At 38.6% G+C, this 16,586-nt stretch overlaps 1 protein-coding gene across 1 annotated transcript; it reads left to right on the top strand.

The window, feature by feature from the left end:
* Positions 1-341: 341 nt before the first annotated feature.
* LOC119260122 (SAP domain-containing ribonucleoprotein-like) lies at positions 342-16,126 on the top strand (the record flags this gene model as incomplete). Its single annotated transcript, XM_054687808.1, is given in 10 exon segments — positions 342-390; positions 393-440; positions 5,094-5,140; positions 5,372-5,430; positions 7,553-7,561; positions 9,713-9,764; positions 10,604-10,677; positions 11,108-11,136; positions 13,788-13,813; positions 15,135-16,126. Coding segments are annotated over 10 exon segments (600 nt in total), but the record flags the coding sequence as incomplete, so codon positions are not given.
* Between the last annotated feature and the right edge of the window lie 460 nt (positions 16,127-16,586).

The following is a 16,586-nucleotide window of genomic DNA, read 5'->3' as shown; positions in this document are numbered from 1 at the left end:
TTTCTGTGATAACTTAGCCTTTCTGTGTACCAGTTGATGCACTGATTTTTTTTGGCGGGGGAGGGAACCTATTTCCCCTCCTCAGAAATAACTAAGGATTTGTAATAATAAATAGTTGCAGGAACAGTCAACATTTATTAAAGTAGGGTGTTCATTCCTTATGTGTTAGTAAAATTCTCTTAAGTATCGAATTTTGTTAGGGGGAAGCAGACTGTGGACTGCTTGGTGCAGTTAAGAGCAGTAATTTGGGATGAATTTTTTTTCTTTTTGTGAGAACTACGTTTTGTTCCCCCAGGTTCATTCTGTTAATTAAAGAAAAGCTTTATTCTTTTTCTTTTCAGCTTGCTGAACTAAAGCAGGAATGTCTTGCTCGTGGTTTGGAGACAAAGGGATAAAACAAGATCTTATCAACAGACTCCAGGCATATCTTGAAGAGCATGGTGAGTGCTTTTTGGAGGCAAAGAGTGATATGAGTGAGGGGATTAATTTTCCAACTCTGCCATTAAAAGATTTCTTTTCATTAAGGTTGTTGATGTGATAAAAGCTCTTAATTAATTTATAAAAAACCTCATTGTCATCTAAAATAGTGGTCGTTAATGCAAAGAAATATTCCCTTTCCCCCCTTTTAAGACATGATTTATTCAATATTCAAGCAAATTATTTTAAAGAAATATGGTAAAACAAGTGTCACTAGACTGAGAATTGGAAGATTTGAATTCTAATTCCTCTTATTGTTAGGTAACTTGGACATTCACCGTTTATATGGCTGAATTCTGATCTGTGAAATTTGATGTGACTCCACCTTTGAAATCCAGAAACTTCTGGTCTCTTCTAGCTCTGACAAATTCTAATTCTGCCTTTTAAAAACAACTTCATTTAAGGTTTATTGGCATACTTTGTTGATACTGCTGGTTTGGTTTAGACCACTGCAATGAAGGAATCACAAATATTTTGGTTGTTTTTTTTTAGTTCATATAAAAGTTTTGTATGTACTGTACTATGGTCTATTAAGTGTGCGGTAGCATTATTACTTTTTTGCTAAAAATGCCGTCATCTGAGCCTTCATTAATTCCTAACCATTTTGTTGGTAGAAAGTCTTTCCTCATTGTTGATGACTGCTGACTGATCAGACTGAAGTTTGGGGTGACTGGCATTTTTTTTTTAAAGATTTATTTATTTATTGTGCATGCAAGAACTGGGGTGCAGGCCAGAAATGTGGGTGTGAGAAGATTCACTAGAGACAGAGTGGGAAACAGAACAGGCAGATTGACTGAAATACACTGCTGAGGGGAGCAGTGGGAGAGTTGAGGTCTGCTGCGCCATATGGTAGCTCCTTGGTCAGGGATCGAACTCATGCTGCAGTGGCTGTGGGTAGCTTCATAGGTTGTGTCTTAACCCCTTGCACCACCAGGGAGGCCCCTGGCAGTTTCTTAAAATAAATCATAATGAAGTTTGCCACATAGTTGACTTTTTTTTCTACTGGCTTGCAGTGCTGGTTTATAGCATACTACCCACTTTAGAACTTCTTTCAAAATTGGACTCGGTCTTCTCAAACTCTATTGCTGCTTTATCAACTAAGTTTATATTGTATTTTAAATGCTTTGTTGGAATTTCTACATGTCAACAGCATCTTCATCTGCAATAGATTCCATCTTAAGAAATTCCTTTTTTTGCTTTTCATAAGTTCCAACTTCTCACTCATTCAAGTTTTATTGTAAAAATGTAGCAATTCAGGTTCCATTTTTAGTTCTGCTTTTGCTATTTCCATCATATCTGCAGTTACTTCTTCCACTGAAGTCTTGAAGGTTGCTTAAAGTGATCTGTGAGGGTTGCAGTTAACTTCTTCCAAATTCCTTTTATTCTGACTTCTCTTGAATCACACATGTTCTTAATGACATATAGAATGGTGAATCTTTTCCAGAAGACATTTTATTTACTTTGCCCAGATTCATCAGAGGAGTCATTTTCCATAACAGCTATAGCTTTATTTATTAAATAATAAGATTTGAAAGTCAGAATTAGGGGCCTCCCTGGTGGCGCGAGGGGTTAAGCACAACACTGTGAAATTGTCCGCAGCCTCTGCAGCACAAGTTCGATCCTCAGCAGGCCAGGGAGCTACCCACATGGCGCAGCAGACCTCTCCTGTCTTGCCCACTGCCCCCTCAGCTGTGTATTTCAGTGGGTCTGCCTGTTCTGTTCCCTACTCTGTCTGTGGTGAATCTGCTCACCCCCGCATCTCTGGCCTGTGCCTAGTTTTTGTATGCATAAATAAATAAATCTTTTTAAAAAAACTCAGAATTCCTTGAACCTCAGACTGCAGAAAGGATGTTAGCAGGCATGAAAACAATGTTAATCTTACACATTTCCTTCAGACCTCTTGGGTGACTGGGTACATTATCAGTGAGCAGTAATATTTTGAAAGGAATCTATTTCTGAGCAATAGATCTTTAACAGTGGGCTTAAAATAAGCAGTAAGCCATGTTGTAAACAGATGTGCTATCATTCAGGCTTTGTTATTCCATTTATAGGGCACAGACATAGTTGATTTAGCATATTCTTAAGGGACCTACGATTTTCAAAATGGTAAATGAGCATTGGTTTGAACTTGAAGTCACCAGCTACTTTTACCCCTGCTAATAAGGTTATTTCATTCATATGGGAAAATCTGTTGCTTAGTGTAGTCACCTTCATTAATGATTTTAGCTTGATCTAGTGGATAACTTGGTACAGCTTCTGTATTAGCACTTGTTATTTCACAGTGTACTTAGATGTTACGGAGTTGACTTCTTTCCTAAAACTTCATGAATTAATTTCTGCTAACCTCAGACTGTTCTTCTGAAGCTTCCTCACCTCCTATCTGTCACAGACTTAAGGAGATTTAGGGCCTATCTCTGGATTAGGCTTTGGCTTAAGGAATTGTTGTGACTGGTTTAATCTGTCCAGACCACTAAAACTTTTCTCCGTATCAATAAGACTGTTTTACTTTCTTACCATTTGTGTGTCCACTGGAGTAGCACTTTTAATTCCCTTCAAGAGCTTTTCCTTTATTTTTGCAAATTGGCTAGCCTTTTTTGCACAAAAGATCTAGTTGTTTGTTTATTGGCTTTGATATTCCCTCCTCACTAAGCTTAAGCAATTTTAGCTTCTGATTGAAAATGAGAGGTGTTTGACTCTTTTTTCATTTGAACAATAGAGAGGTCATTATAGAGTTACTAATTGGCCTAATTTCAATATTGTGTCTCAGGGAACAGGGAGACCCAAGGAGAGAGAGCAACCAGTTGGTGGGGCAGTGAGAACACATACATTTATTAAGTTCTCCATTTTGTGTGGGTGTGGTTCATGGTGCCCAAAAACAATTACAATAGTAACAGCAAAGATTATAGATCACCATAAAATATAATGTTTTAATATATATAGTATATACTTATGTATGTATAATAAAAAATATTTAAAAAATGTAATGGTTGCCAAAACGTAACAAAGACATGAAGTAGGCACATGCACTGTAAGAAAAATCGTGCCAGATAGACTTGCTTTGTGCAGGGTTGTAATAAACTTTCAGTTCGTAAAGAAACCAGTATTTGTAAAGTACAATAAAGTGAAGTACGGGGGTCCTCCCTGGTGGCATGGGGTTAAAGACAGCGCCATCAAGCTATTGCCAGCCACTGCAGCACAAGTTTGACTCTCAGCCGACCAGGGAGCAACCCACAGGGCACAGCAGACCTCTCCTGTCTTGCCCGCTGCTCCTCTTAGCAGTGTATTTCAGTAGATCCTCCTATTCTGCTCCCCACTCTCTCTGGTGAATCCTGTCACCCCCCGTACCTCTGGCCTGTACCCCAGCTCTTGTATGCATAAATAAATAAATCTTTTATAAAAACCCAATAAAGTTAAGTACAATAACATGAAATAGGTTTTACTATCATGCCAGGTTGTACAATATCCCCTCCAAATTTTATTTCCATTTCTTTCACACCCAACACACTCAGCCAATCTTTGTCCTCGTAAACCATGTAGTATTTGGCATAAAGTTTTGTTTTTTTTTGGTGGGACCCTCGCCGGTGGCTGGGGAACAAACCGGTGCTGCAGAGGCTGCAGGCAGCCTCACAGCCCAGCGCTCAACCGCTGCGCCACCAGGGGAGGCCGGCATATAGTATTTTTATATGAGTGGCAGTGAGGCCATGGCCTTACTTTCTCTTTTTCCTTTATGTCTTTTTTTTTTTTTTTTTTTTAATGATAGATCCATGTGACCTGTGGCTGTGAGGTCGTGTAATCTATTGACTCATGTAGTCTATTGACTCAGTTTTGGTGTAGTGTTCTATAATATACAAGAATCCACCACGTCTTACTTAATTCACCCAGTGACATACCTATTTTGCCTCCTGAACTACTTCCTTAATATTTCCTAATGCTCCTGTGTGAGAGTCATTATAGGGTAAAATTGATATTCTCATCATTAGGGTTCTTGTATCATCACAAACCTAAACTTGGTGCTGTTCTACCAAGTAGTCTAATTTTTGCTTATCTGTTGTTTTAATTTATATTCCTCTAATTTACGATTGTTAAATATTTCTTGTGTTCTTGGTTCTTTGGGTGTCATCTTTGCCTGTTTTTTTATTGGGGTTTCCATTACTCTCAGTTTACAGGCATCTCTTTTATATTCTAATGCTATTACATTGTTATTTTTAGATACAGATACCTTCTTTGTCATTTATTTCTTTTCCTTTGGTGTCATTCCTTAAGTAGATGTCCTTAGTTTTGAGAAATAGTAAATTTTTTGCCTCTTTTGTGTCTTTGATTTTTTTTTCCCCTCCCCACTACTTAATAATAAAGATATTCTCTATTGCTTTTTACTAATGCCATGGTTGACCTCGTTATATTTAGTTCTTCAGTCCAGTTGGAGTTCAACTTTATATTAATGTTAGGTTGAGAATATAATTTTATATTTTATATAGAGCAAATTTTGTTAGTGTTAGTTCTGCCTTCATGATTGAGTTTCATTTGGGGAAAGCAAAATGATTATAATTTTAGCCTAAGTACAGTGATCGAGATGGTTTTATAGCAGGGCTTGACCTAAATATTTTAATATTCTTTAGCTGAAGAGGAAGCAAATGAAGAAGATGTACTGGGAGATGAAACAGAGGTGAGTTGGACAGAGTAAGGTTAGTCACTGGCCTGGCAATGTGCCACTGCCTTGTCCACATTGCTTAACAACCAATCATAAGAGTACTCAAATACTAACTCATTAGGGGAGCATAAAGGGGAAATGAAGGTTCAGAAAGACTTGTTCATTTTGGAGTTCTCATAGTCTTTGTTGATGGGTATGTGCAGTACTCTTGATTTAAGTTAATCATCTTGTTTCATTTGGTTTTAGGAAGAAGAACCAAAGCCAATAGATCTTCCTGCCAAAGAAGAAGAACCTGCTGAAAAACTGTTGACGTGTAACTATCCTTTTTTTTAATAATCTCATTACAGAATGGACAGTTCTGGGTTTTGGGGGAACTTTTAATCTCTTATACACCCCTATTGGCCTTTTTATTTCTCATTAGATTATACAATTTTTGGAAAGAGTTTACTTCATTCCAAATCCATGGTCTCAAAGAAGCAAAGTCATATCTGGGTTATATTAGATTAGAATCAGGAGACTTCAATCCCAGACAGTCTCCTAGCCTTTGTTAGTCTTTTGTAGGATTACCACATTAGATCATTTTCTGTATAGAGAATCATACCTATTGTCTGCTTATCAGGAATTTTATAAGGGTAGAGGGTGCTGAGCAGAGGTTTTTGTCTCTTAAGTAACGCTGTATTCTCCCTTCTTTATTTACAGTGGAAAAGGGGAGGATAGGATACTATAGGGAAAGTGGTTCTGATTTATTTAAACTGCCACAAGGTTGATTATAGCCACCTTTATTTGGGACATTTTTTTTTTTAAAGATTTATTTATTTATACAAGTACAGTCAGAAGCGCGGGAGAGTGAGAGAATTCACCAGAGCCAGAGTGGGGAACAGAATAGGCAGACCGACGAAATACACTGCTGAGGGGAGCATCGGGTGTGGCAGGAGAGGTCTGTGCGCCATGTATGTGGGACCCTCGCCAGTGGGGTGGCCGGGGATCGAACCAGCACTACAGAGGCTGTGGGCAGCTTCGCAGCCCAGTGCTCAACCGCTGCGCCACCAGGAGAGGCCTATTTGGAACTTTTTACACAAATATCTGACCATCTTATACTTCAGTTCTTTAAGAGCAGTTGGTTCTTTTTTTACATTCTGTTTCTCCTGGTTGTATTAGTATTTTATTATTAAAGACAACATATATACTAATAATAAATAATATATGTACTGATAAAAATGTAAAGGAGCACATAAATTGGAAATTGCGTATCCCTTGTCTCCATCCCTATATGACTTCCTGGAGTTTTTAAATATAGTCTTCAAGAATAACTTATTGCTGTATACATACAGACACATACACATTATGCCTGCTTTTGTTGTTTTTCACATTGAAGCTTTCTGTATAATGTTCTTATTTAAACGGTAATTACATTTTAGGCAAGATTTGAAATGTTTTATAAGTATTCTCACAATCCTTGTCAACCCTATGAAATAGGGATAATTATTCTAGTAAGTGAGTGATCATTCTCTTTTTAGCTTGTAACTATGGAAAATTGCAATTAGATACAGAAGTTGTAAGAATAGTACATGTATTCATGTTCAGATTTAGTAGTTACCAAATTAGAACTTATTCTTTTTTTTGACAGCTAATAGTACTCCCTTCTATGGATTAACAGTAGTTTCACCAGTCTCTTGTTGATGGACATTTAGATTATTCATAATAGCAAAAAATGCAGTGCTGTGTTTGTATGATATAAATTCCTAGCAGTGAATTTGCTTCATCACCAGCGATGTGCGTTTAATGTTTTATTAGATGTTATCAAGTATAATTGCTTTCTAAAATGAGCTATTTATTTTTTTATCATAGGAGGTTTATGTTTAGATATAGTATCTTGAGAAAATAGCTAATGGGATAGTTTTTTTTTTTTTAACAATGGGAGAAAGAAAGCTAACCCCGCCATACATTAGAGTGTGATTTTTTTTTTTTTGGGTAGATTTCTTTATTTATTTATTTATACAAGCACTGGGTACAGTCAGAAGCGCAGTAGGGTGAGAGAATTCACCAGAGCCAGAGCGGGGAGCAGAACAGGCAGAAGGACCGAAGTACACTGCTGAGGGGAGCAGCGGGCATGGCAGGAGAGGTCTGCGTGCCATGTGGGACACTCGCCCAGCGGCCGGGGATTGAACTGGCGCTTCAGAGGCTGCGGGCAGCTTTGCAACCCAGCGCTCAAGTGCTGTGCCACTGGGGAGGCCCTAATGGGAGAGTTTTTAAATAGAGATACTTTGGGGAATTCTGGGTTTAGAATGCAGATGGGTAAATGCAACGATCATTTACTTGTGTGAGTTAAAAAATAGTGGTTTGAAATTTTCAAAAAAAATTCATTCTCAGAATATGTAAAATGTGATTTTTTTTTTTTAATTTTTGTGTAGAAGAACTGGGGTATAGGCCAGATGTGTGGGAGAGTGGGGTGAGAGGATTCACCAGAGACATAGTGGGGAACGGAACAGGCGGATTTACAAAATACACTCCTAAGGGGAGTAGCGGGCGACACAGGAGAGGTCTGTTGTGTCATATGTGGGTTAGATCCCTATTCTCTTGTTTTTAGAAGGCTTTAATTCCCACACCCCCCAACCAAGTTTCAGATATTTATTAACCAGATTAAATTCCAACACAGTCTACTAACATGATTTCATGCATTTAGAGGGGAAATGTTTCCTTGTTAAGTGGAAAATTGTGAAGATGACTTCTGGAAGACCTTCATTTTAAGCTGCTTTATAATGAAATGTTTCCTTTAGAAGTCTGGACTTTCTTCAGTTTGCTGTACATTCATTGTCCAGTGAATACCGTATATTCACAGAGTAGAACTTGTATTGTCATTGGAACTGGTTTGTTCCTGAGTTCTAGGTTGTTTCTGTTCCAGCTGACATCTGGATTGAACAAAACCAGGCACATGAAATAAAGTGCTGCTCTAGCACCTCTGGCTCCAAAAGAGAGGAATCAAATTAGGGTGCTTTTCTGAGGGTCTGGCAGAAGATGGTTGTGGGAGAGGCCTTGGGCTGGGATAGAGAACAGTTGTTAGAGGAATTTAACTTTATGAATAAATTTTTAAGCAAGAAAATTGAAAGTGTGTGGGTGGTAATTTTGATTTTTTGGAGGGATAGTAGTGGTTAGACCAAAGTATATGCAGAAAGGTTCTGGGTTCCCTTAGTTGTGGAATGTTATACGTGTGACTGTGAGTAGGAGAGAGATTTCTCAGTACAGAGAAATTTCCCTTGCACCCCAGAATGTGATGTGTATTTACTTCTTAAGCTTAATTGTGTGTTAGGGAGTTGGAATAGAACGTAAGAAAGTTTCCTCTCTGCGGTTCCTTTTTTGCTGTGAGGTATGCTGCAGTGATTGTGCTTCAAGATGGGAAATAGGAGCCTGGGGTTGGAGGAGAGGACTGTTTTCCTAATGGCATTGGACTTCAAGTAAAACCTTAATAAATTTCAGTATCCCTTTCTGCCTAAATGAAAGAGGGCTGGGAAAGGGAGCATGATTGGGAAATGGGAAGAATTTAGAAATTTCTTTAAAAGTCAAGATAGGGGTCATTTATGCCCTTTGAGCATTCCAAAGGAGTCTCCTTGCTTCATCATTCCACGTTCTGAAAATAACCTGTTTGTAGTGTGATGATTTTTTTTTCCCCACCCAAGACAGTTAAATGTTGTAGGACCTAGTTATGGTCAGCAGGGGGCACCCAGTGCATATTTGTCAGTCCGGGGACCTCCAACAAAAGAATGAAGGAGAGAGTAAGTTCCTGTTTTAGAATTGCTTCCTCTGAAAATGCCATTAAACCATTACTACCTTACAGGGCATCAAATGGGAAAAGTGTCCGGGATATTGGAACAAAAGCTGCCCATGTCTCTAAATGAGGCACCTTAATGAGACTGGTTATGACCCACAGTTTTATGAGAGTTGTTTGGTGGAGGGTTAATGCCCTTCCATTTATCCCGGGTACTTCCGAACTTTGTCTCCCGCCCCTATGGTCCCCCTTCTTTTGTTTTCTCTTAAACCTTTTAACTAGTAACTTGCCATGTTTTCCTAATTCAAAATCCCTTTAACCTTTTTTGTTCTGGCCCCCTTTGGCACTTTTATTTGTTCCACTTTGACTGTTCCAGCTGAAGCTACAGGTCCCATGGGAGAATTAAAAGATTTGTAAAAGAAGGAAACCAGAAATTGTAGAGCACTCATTAATTGTTATGATGAAATTTGAGAGCTGGTATTTAAATAAGGGTTGGAGGAATAGTGATTAGTCCAGAAAAATCCTGTAAGTAAAATGGTTTCTGGTGTCCTTCAGCCTAATTATATTTAGCTAGACTTCTTTCCTTATTACTTTCTTATACCTCAGCAAAGCAGCTTAGTCTGTTACTTGAACTTTTGCCAATAGATGATAGTTCAGGGAACCAAAATTCTAATAAGCTTCATGGCTTTGTTTTTCTTCTTTTTTTTTCCTAAGGGGTGGCAAATATGGGACGGGGACGTGAGTCATGTAAATTCTTATACGGTTCTAAGGTTTTAGTTTAGAATATCAGTTTTCTGTTTTTAAAAATCTTCCTTCTTTTCTAGGGCAGCAGAGAAGAAAGTGGTAAAGATTACATCTGAATTACCACAGACTGAGGTTGGTATTCTGCTCCTTAGTAGAATAGCAGTTTCTGTATTTACTTCTCTCTTACCCTTTATTGTATGTATTACCATTTTAAACATTTTACTCATAGTAGAAAATCAGTATTGACAGATTTTTGTGTTGATAGGTTTTCCCACCAAACCTATACTTGGGGAAATATTTGGAGTGGCACAGTGGATGTCACTTTTGAAGCCCTGTATTTCGTGTGTATACTGCTGTGTTCTTAGTGATAACTTTCTTTTAGATGTCTACAAAGTAGGATCAGAGTTTGGGGCAGTTGTCGCTTAGAAGAGATGAAAAGTGAAAAGGGAAGATGTCCCTCTTAAGTTACTGTCCACTAGCTGGTGAGATTGAAATTTCTCTCGACTCTGTTTCACAGTGTCTGAAACTAGGTTCTAGTTGAGATCAATCTTTTTTTCTTGTATCTTTAAAGTGAAAACCGCATAGGACAACACTGCCTTGTTTCTAAGTGAAAGCGTACCACTAGTATTGGAACCAAGCTGTTCCTTTGATCCCTTTTCAGAGGTCAACCAAACACGGCTTTTGTCTTCTTGGCTTCATACAGAATGTGGGTTTTATTTTATTCCTTCTCTTTTGTTTTTGGGGACATGAATGTAATAATAGTCTTTTTGTGTTTGCTTTCTGGAAAGGGCTGTTGAGTTAAGCCTTCGAATGGATACAACATGATACCCTCTAGAGGATTGTCAGTATTCTCAGTTTAGATAAGATTATTCATGATATTCTAGAGATACATGTCTGTAAACAACTTTTAAAATTGAAGCAAATCAGAAGTTGAATTTTTTCTTTCCCTCCTTTTGTCTCTTCTCACTTAGAGAATGCAGAAGAGGGCTGAGCGATTCAATGTACCTGTGAGCCTGGAGAGTAAGAAAGCTGCACGGGCAGCTAGGTGAGTTTCCCCACCCTGTTGAATCTAATACAGTGCTGATATTAAGGAGGGGTGGGTTACATATAATTGTTTTTAGGTAGAATAGAGGCCTTCTGGAAAAGAAATACTCATTGGCTCTATCCATAACGTCTCTGCTGATTGGGATGTAGTAGCTATAGATGGGGTTTTATTATCAAAAGTTTTTGTAATTAGTAAATGTCAAGAACTGAATGCTATTCCCAATACTGCTAAGGCTTCCTTTTAGCTTATTCTCTGGGCTCTTGGTGAGAAAAACAGTAAACTGAACCTCTTTCATGGGGTTGTTAGAATTAGCTAATGATTGCAAGCTTAAGATCACAAGCAAGAAGTGTCATATGTACACTTGACACGGCTGCAGACAACCAGGAGTGTGAACAGCTTCCTAAAATTTAACTTGCTTTTCTCTCTATAGATTTGGGATTTCTTCAGTTCCATCAAAAGGTAAGAATACAGAGACTCTTCTGAGAAAGTTATTTTTATAGTCTTACTTTTCTGATATAACGGTTTTCATTCCCCCAAGTTAAGGTAAATTTGTTAGCGCTAGAAACCTTTAAGAGGTTATAACATTTACCATTTTGCTTAAGACTTCTTGGGCAATTTAAAGGAGGAAGTGAAGTTATGAGAGAATAGGAGAGAGTGCTATAACATTTGTTTCCCTTTTCTTGTACACCTTCAGAAAGTTTGTAGTACCTTCCTTACTTTAATTCCAGTATCTCAATATAATTATTGTGTACCTCTCCAGTTTTATACTCCCAACTGTGAGTAAAAAATGGAAAGGAGAGTATCTTTTACCTTAATGCTCCAGCTTACAGGAATTTACAAGGGAATGATTTTAGGTATGCTTGAAGAATTAGGCATAGAGTTTATTGTAACATTATTTCTAGGTGTCATGTCCAAACAACTGGATCAGTAACTGGAAACTGTATAATATATGATAGAGAATTAGTTAAATAGATATGTGCTATAGTATACAAGACCATACAGGTATTAAGAATGACATTGAAGAATACTTGTTAAAGATACTAAGTGAAAAAAACAAGTTATAAAATTACACTAGCAATATGTTCCTGTTCTAGTAATAAAAGTACATGTTTGAAAAGGAAAAAAGATTAGAAGTGTATGTGTATAGGGCTGCCCCTGGTGGCGCAGCGGTTGAGCGCTGGGTTGCGAGGCTACCCGCAGCCTCTGCAGCACCAGTTTGATCCCCACCCACTGGCGAGGGTCCCACAAAAAAAAAAAAAAAAAAAAAAAAAAAAAAAAAGGAAGAAGAAGAGGAGTATGTGTATAGATACACATGAATAGTTAACATTTATTATCTCTGGTTGGTGGAGTCTGACTTCATTGTGTTTGTCTGTGTTTTTCAAACTCCAACGAATATCTTGTAATAAAGGGTGTGTGTAACTTTTAAAAGAGCATATTTCTTTTTCTCAGAGACTGAAAATTTTAATGTAGTCTCCTAATTCAATCTAGGCTTCCTAATGACCTGCTCGTATTTCAGGTGTGTTAAGAAAACGTTCTCCAAACACTTTGTAGTGTTTTGCTGTGTTTTTTAAAAGACCAGTAGAATTCTGGCCACTGTCACTGTTTTAGAAACAAAATATTTTCCAGCTTTTAGTTGTATAGAAAGATATAATAGGAATGGCAATGGTAAACAAAAATTTAAAGATACTACATAGTGCTATTTGAAGAAAGACAAAAATTAAAATTCCAGGGCCTCTCTGGTAGGCTAGGGGTTAAGTCTCAGCCTGAGTTTGATCCCCAGCCAGGGAGCTGACTCACATGGCACAGCAGACCTCTCCTGTTTCCCCATTGCTCCCCTCAGCAGTGTATTTCCGTAGATTCACCTGTTCTGCTCCCCACTCTGTCTCTGGTGAATCCTCTCACCCGCAACACACCTCTGGCCTATATCCCAGTTCTTGTATGCATAAATCTTTAAAAAGAATAAAGCCAGGCCTCTCTGGTGGCACAAGGGGTTAAGCACCACACTATGAAGCAATCTGCAGCCCCTGCAGCATGAGTTCGATCCCCGGCCAGCCAGGGAGCAACCCACATGGCGCAGCAGATCTCTCCTGACTTGCCTGCTGCTCCCCTCAGCTGTGTACTTCGGGGGATCAATCTGCCTGTTCTGTTCCCCACTCTGTTTCTGGTGAATCCTCTCATCCCACGCATCTCTGGCCTGTAACCCAGCTCTCATATGCATAAATAAATAAATCTTTAAAAAAAAAATAAAAAGAATAAAGCCTGTGATTCATTGGGGTTTTTTTTTTTTTTTTTTTTTTTGGTTGTTGTTCATTTTGAACTCATGCTGCAGAGGCTGCGGATTGCTTCACAGTGCAATGTGCTTAACCCCTTGCGCCACCAGGGAGGCCCTAATTCATTGTTTTTAAAGCCTATAATTCATTGTTTTTAAATATTATTTGTGAGATTGTGGAAGCATTCTCACAGTCTAACTTTAGGACATATCCAGCACGCCAGAAATAAGCCCTGTACCTATTAGCAATTTTTCCCGTTCTTTCCCTCCGCCTCCTGTCTTAAGCAACTGCATTTATATATACATACGTGTATATATATGCCTTCATATAAATTAAGTCATTTGTGGTCTTTTCTAACTGGCTTCCTCTACTTAGCACAAAAGGGCTCAGCCATGTTGTAGCATGCATCAGGACTTTGTCTTTGACCATTGGATAATATTCCATTGTATACATATACCACATTTTATTTATTCATTCATCAGTTAATGGACAGTTGGAGTTGTTTTCACTTTTTTTGGCCACTATGGATAATGCTGTTGTGAACATTCATATAAAAGTTTCTGTGTGGATGTATGTTTCTCTTTCTCTTGGGTCTGTACCTAGCTGTGGAATTGCTAGCTCGTATGGTAAACCCTGCATTGGACTTCTTGAGTGACTGTCAAACTTTTCCGAAGTGGCTGCACTATTAAATGTTCCCATTTCTTATCCATGCCTTTTCTTACCATAGGATAAAGAACATTTGTCCTGTGTACTATTTCTGTTCTATATAATTTGATTTGAAGACTGTCAACTTCCTTTATGACTTTCACAAATAATAAAACTTTTTATTTGCTTCCTTAGGTCCGTCATCTGACACCAAGCCTATGGTAAGAAATCTTTTTTTATACCTTGAAAACCAGAACTTAACTCTCTACAGTTAGTTTTGAAGTTAGAGAGACCTCCTTCTCTCCAGATCAAAGGAAACTCTGAGATCGTATGACTTTGGTGACTTTTTTTTTTCAATACAGTGTTGTATATTCTGAATAAGAAGAGTTGTTTGAGTTGTTTGCGGAAAATGGCTACATCTTCTAAATCATTATAGATATTTTCCTTCCTCTCACTCCTCTTCAAAAGATAGATTTTGTTAGCTAGAGGATAATTCGTATAATTCTTTGTTTTGTGCTACTTGGGTATTAGGCGTAGTTACCCATTGGTTTTGGATAATGTGTAATTATCACAAGAAAAACTGGAATAAATTTATGGATCCTATTTGTAGATATTGGTATTTTTCAATATTACCTATTAAAAATAAAATCAGAATAAAGACTAGTAGAATAAAATGCCTCTGGACCATTGTGTCTGATTGTCATGTTTAAAAAATGTGGTGGTGGTAAAATACCTTCAGCTTTATGAAATCCTTTTCTTGTGGCTTCAATTCAGGATTTTAATGAAAGTGAAATGTTGTAGCGGAAGTTGTTAACAAAGCTTCTTAAAAAAAGGAAGGAAGAAAAAATAGTGGGGAAGTGGTAGTAGATGTCTTTTGAAGAAAGGAGAACTAGATGTTAAGAACTATTTGCATAGGGCCTCCCTGGTGATGTAAGGGGTTAAGTCTAAGAACTATGAAGCTGTGACCAACCACTGCAGCATGAGTTCGATCCCCAGCCAGGGAGCTGACCCATGTGGCACAGCAGACCTCTCCTGGTCCCCTCAGAAGTGTAGTTCAGTCAGTCTACCTGTTCTGCTCCCCACTCTGACTCTGGTGAACCCTCTCACCCCCCACACCTCTGGCCTATACCCCAGCTCTTGTACGCATTAATAAATAAAATAAATCTTTTTTGTTAAAAAGAACTATTTGCATAGACCATGTATGGGAATTAATGATTTGAAATGTAAATGATGGACTTGTTTGAAGGTGATGACTTAGACATTTGTTTGCATTTTTCAAGCAGCGTTTGGCTTACATTGATCTTGAGAACTCCTTAGACATTTTCCCTCCTTAATGGATAAAGGAGTCGAGGCTGACTGCATTCTAGCAGTGGTCTTTTAGTACTTGTTGACATGGATGGGTGCTACTTAGTTTCCTAATTTGGCACATAAATTAACTTTGATATTGTAGGTTTATTTGAATTCTATCTTTGGATCACAGTTTTTGCCTTTTGTGTTGTCTGTTTTATTTTAATATGCGGGGTTCCTCTCTTTTTTTAATAGGTTAACCTGGATAAGCTAAAGGAAAGAGCTCAAAGATTTGGTTTGAATGTGTCTTCAATCTCCAGAAAGGTAAAGTACTGTGTTTTTTTGCAAATACAGCAATGTAGGGGCTACAACACCTGGAAGTGGATTGTCCTGAGACTGTATCTGACTACTCAGCACTTCATTTCATCCAGTCATTTGAATATTGCCTCCATTGGCTATTAATTTGCATGGTAGGATTTGTTTCACAGAGATAATCATTTCTTCCCACGGATGGTTTATATTTTCTTACAGAATTCAGATGTAGGTGCATTTGCTTCAACTTCTGATACAGGCATAATGGAAATGAAATAATCAGGGGAAAACAATCCTATCTTTTTTTTCTCTCTCTCTCATTTTTTTGCATAGAAGAACTGGGGAGTAGGCCAGAGGTGCATGGAGGGGAGGGAGTGAGAATTCACCAGAGACAGAGTGGGGAGCAGAGCAGGTGTATTTACTGAAATACACTGCTGAGGGGAGCAGCAGGCGAGACAGGAGAGGTCTGATGTGCAGTGTGGGTCAGCTCCCTGGCTGGGGATCAAACTTTAGGCTGTAGCCAGTGATAGCACTGAGCCTTAACCCCTAGGCCACCAGGGAGGCCTACAATCTTAACCTTTAAGTTAGAATTACCTAGGAACAAAATTTGGAGGTTCTGTGAACAAAAGTGAGTTAAAAAAAGTTAAATCACTCTTTTAATTGCTGACTTTTTAACTTATTAAGATGGCTTTATCAGTACCATGGTATATGGGGTGATTGGTTCTACAGCCATTGCTGTGTTTGGAGTTTTGCTAGACTCATTGGAGAAAACACTGAGGATTCTCCTTTTTGCCTAGAATAGGTTGTCTCTTAATCTTTGTTGAAGTGGTGGCAGGATTCAGGTAGGACTATTTCAAGCCAGAAAGCAATCATTTAAAAAAAATCAGGGCCTCCCTGCTGGCGCAGGTGGTTGACCGCAGCATTGTGAAGCTGTCTGCAGCCTCTGCGGTGCCAGTTTGATCCCCGCCAGCTGCGGAGAAACCCACATGGCACAGCAGACCTCTCCTGCCTTGCCTGCTGCTCCCCTCAGCAGCGTCTTCCATCTGTCTGCCTGTTCTGTTCCCCGCTCTGTCTCTGGTGAATCCTCTCACCCTCCCGCGCATCTGGCTTGTACCCCAGTTCTTGTATAAATAAAATAAATCTTAAAAAAAGAATAATAATGGGCCTCCCTGGCGGCGCAGCGATTGAGCGCTGGGTTGTGAAGCTGCCCGCAGTCTCTGCAGCACCAGTTCTATTCCCGGCTGCTGGGCGAGGGTCCCACATGGCGTGCAGACCTGTTCTGCTCTCCACTCTGGCTCTGGTGAATTCTCCTACCCTCCTGTGCCTCTGACTATATCCAGCGCTTGTATAAATCAATAAATAAATAAATCTTTTAAAAAATAAAAAAAAATTTTA

Source organism: Talpa occidentalis, unplaced genomic scaffold (genome assembly GCF_014898055.3).
Source record: "Talpa occidentalis isolate TD23 unplaced genomic scaffold, MPIMG_talOcc4v2.1 talOcc4.546, whole genome shotgun sequence".
Lineage (NCBI taxonomy): Eukaryota > Metazoa > Chordata > Mammalia > Eulipotyphla > Talpidae > Talpa > Talpa occidentalis.
Note: the sequence above shows the minus strand (reverse complement) of the source record. Positions and strands in the feature narration are given on the sequence as shown.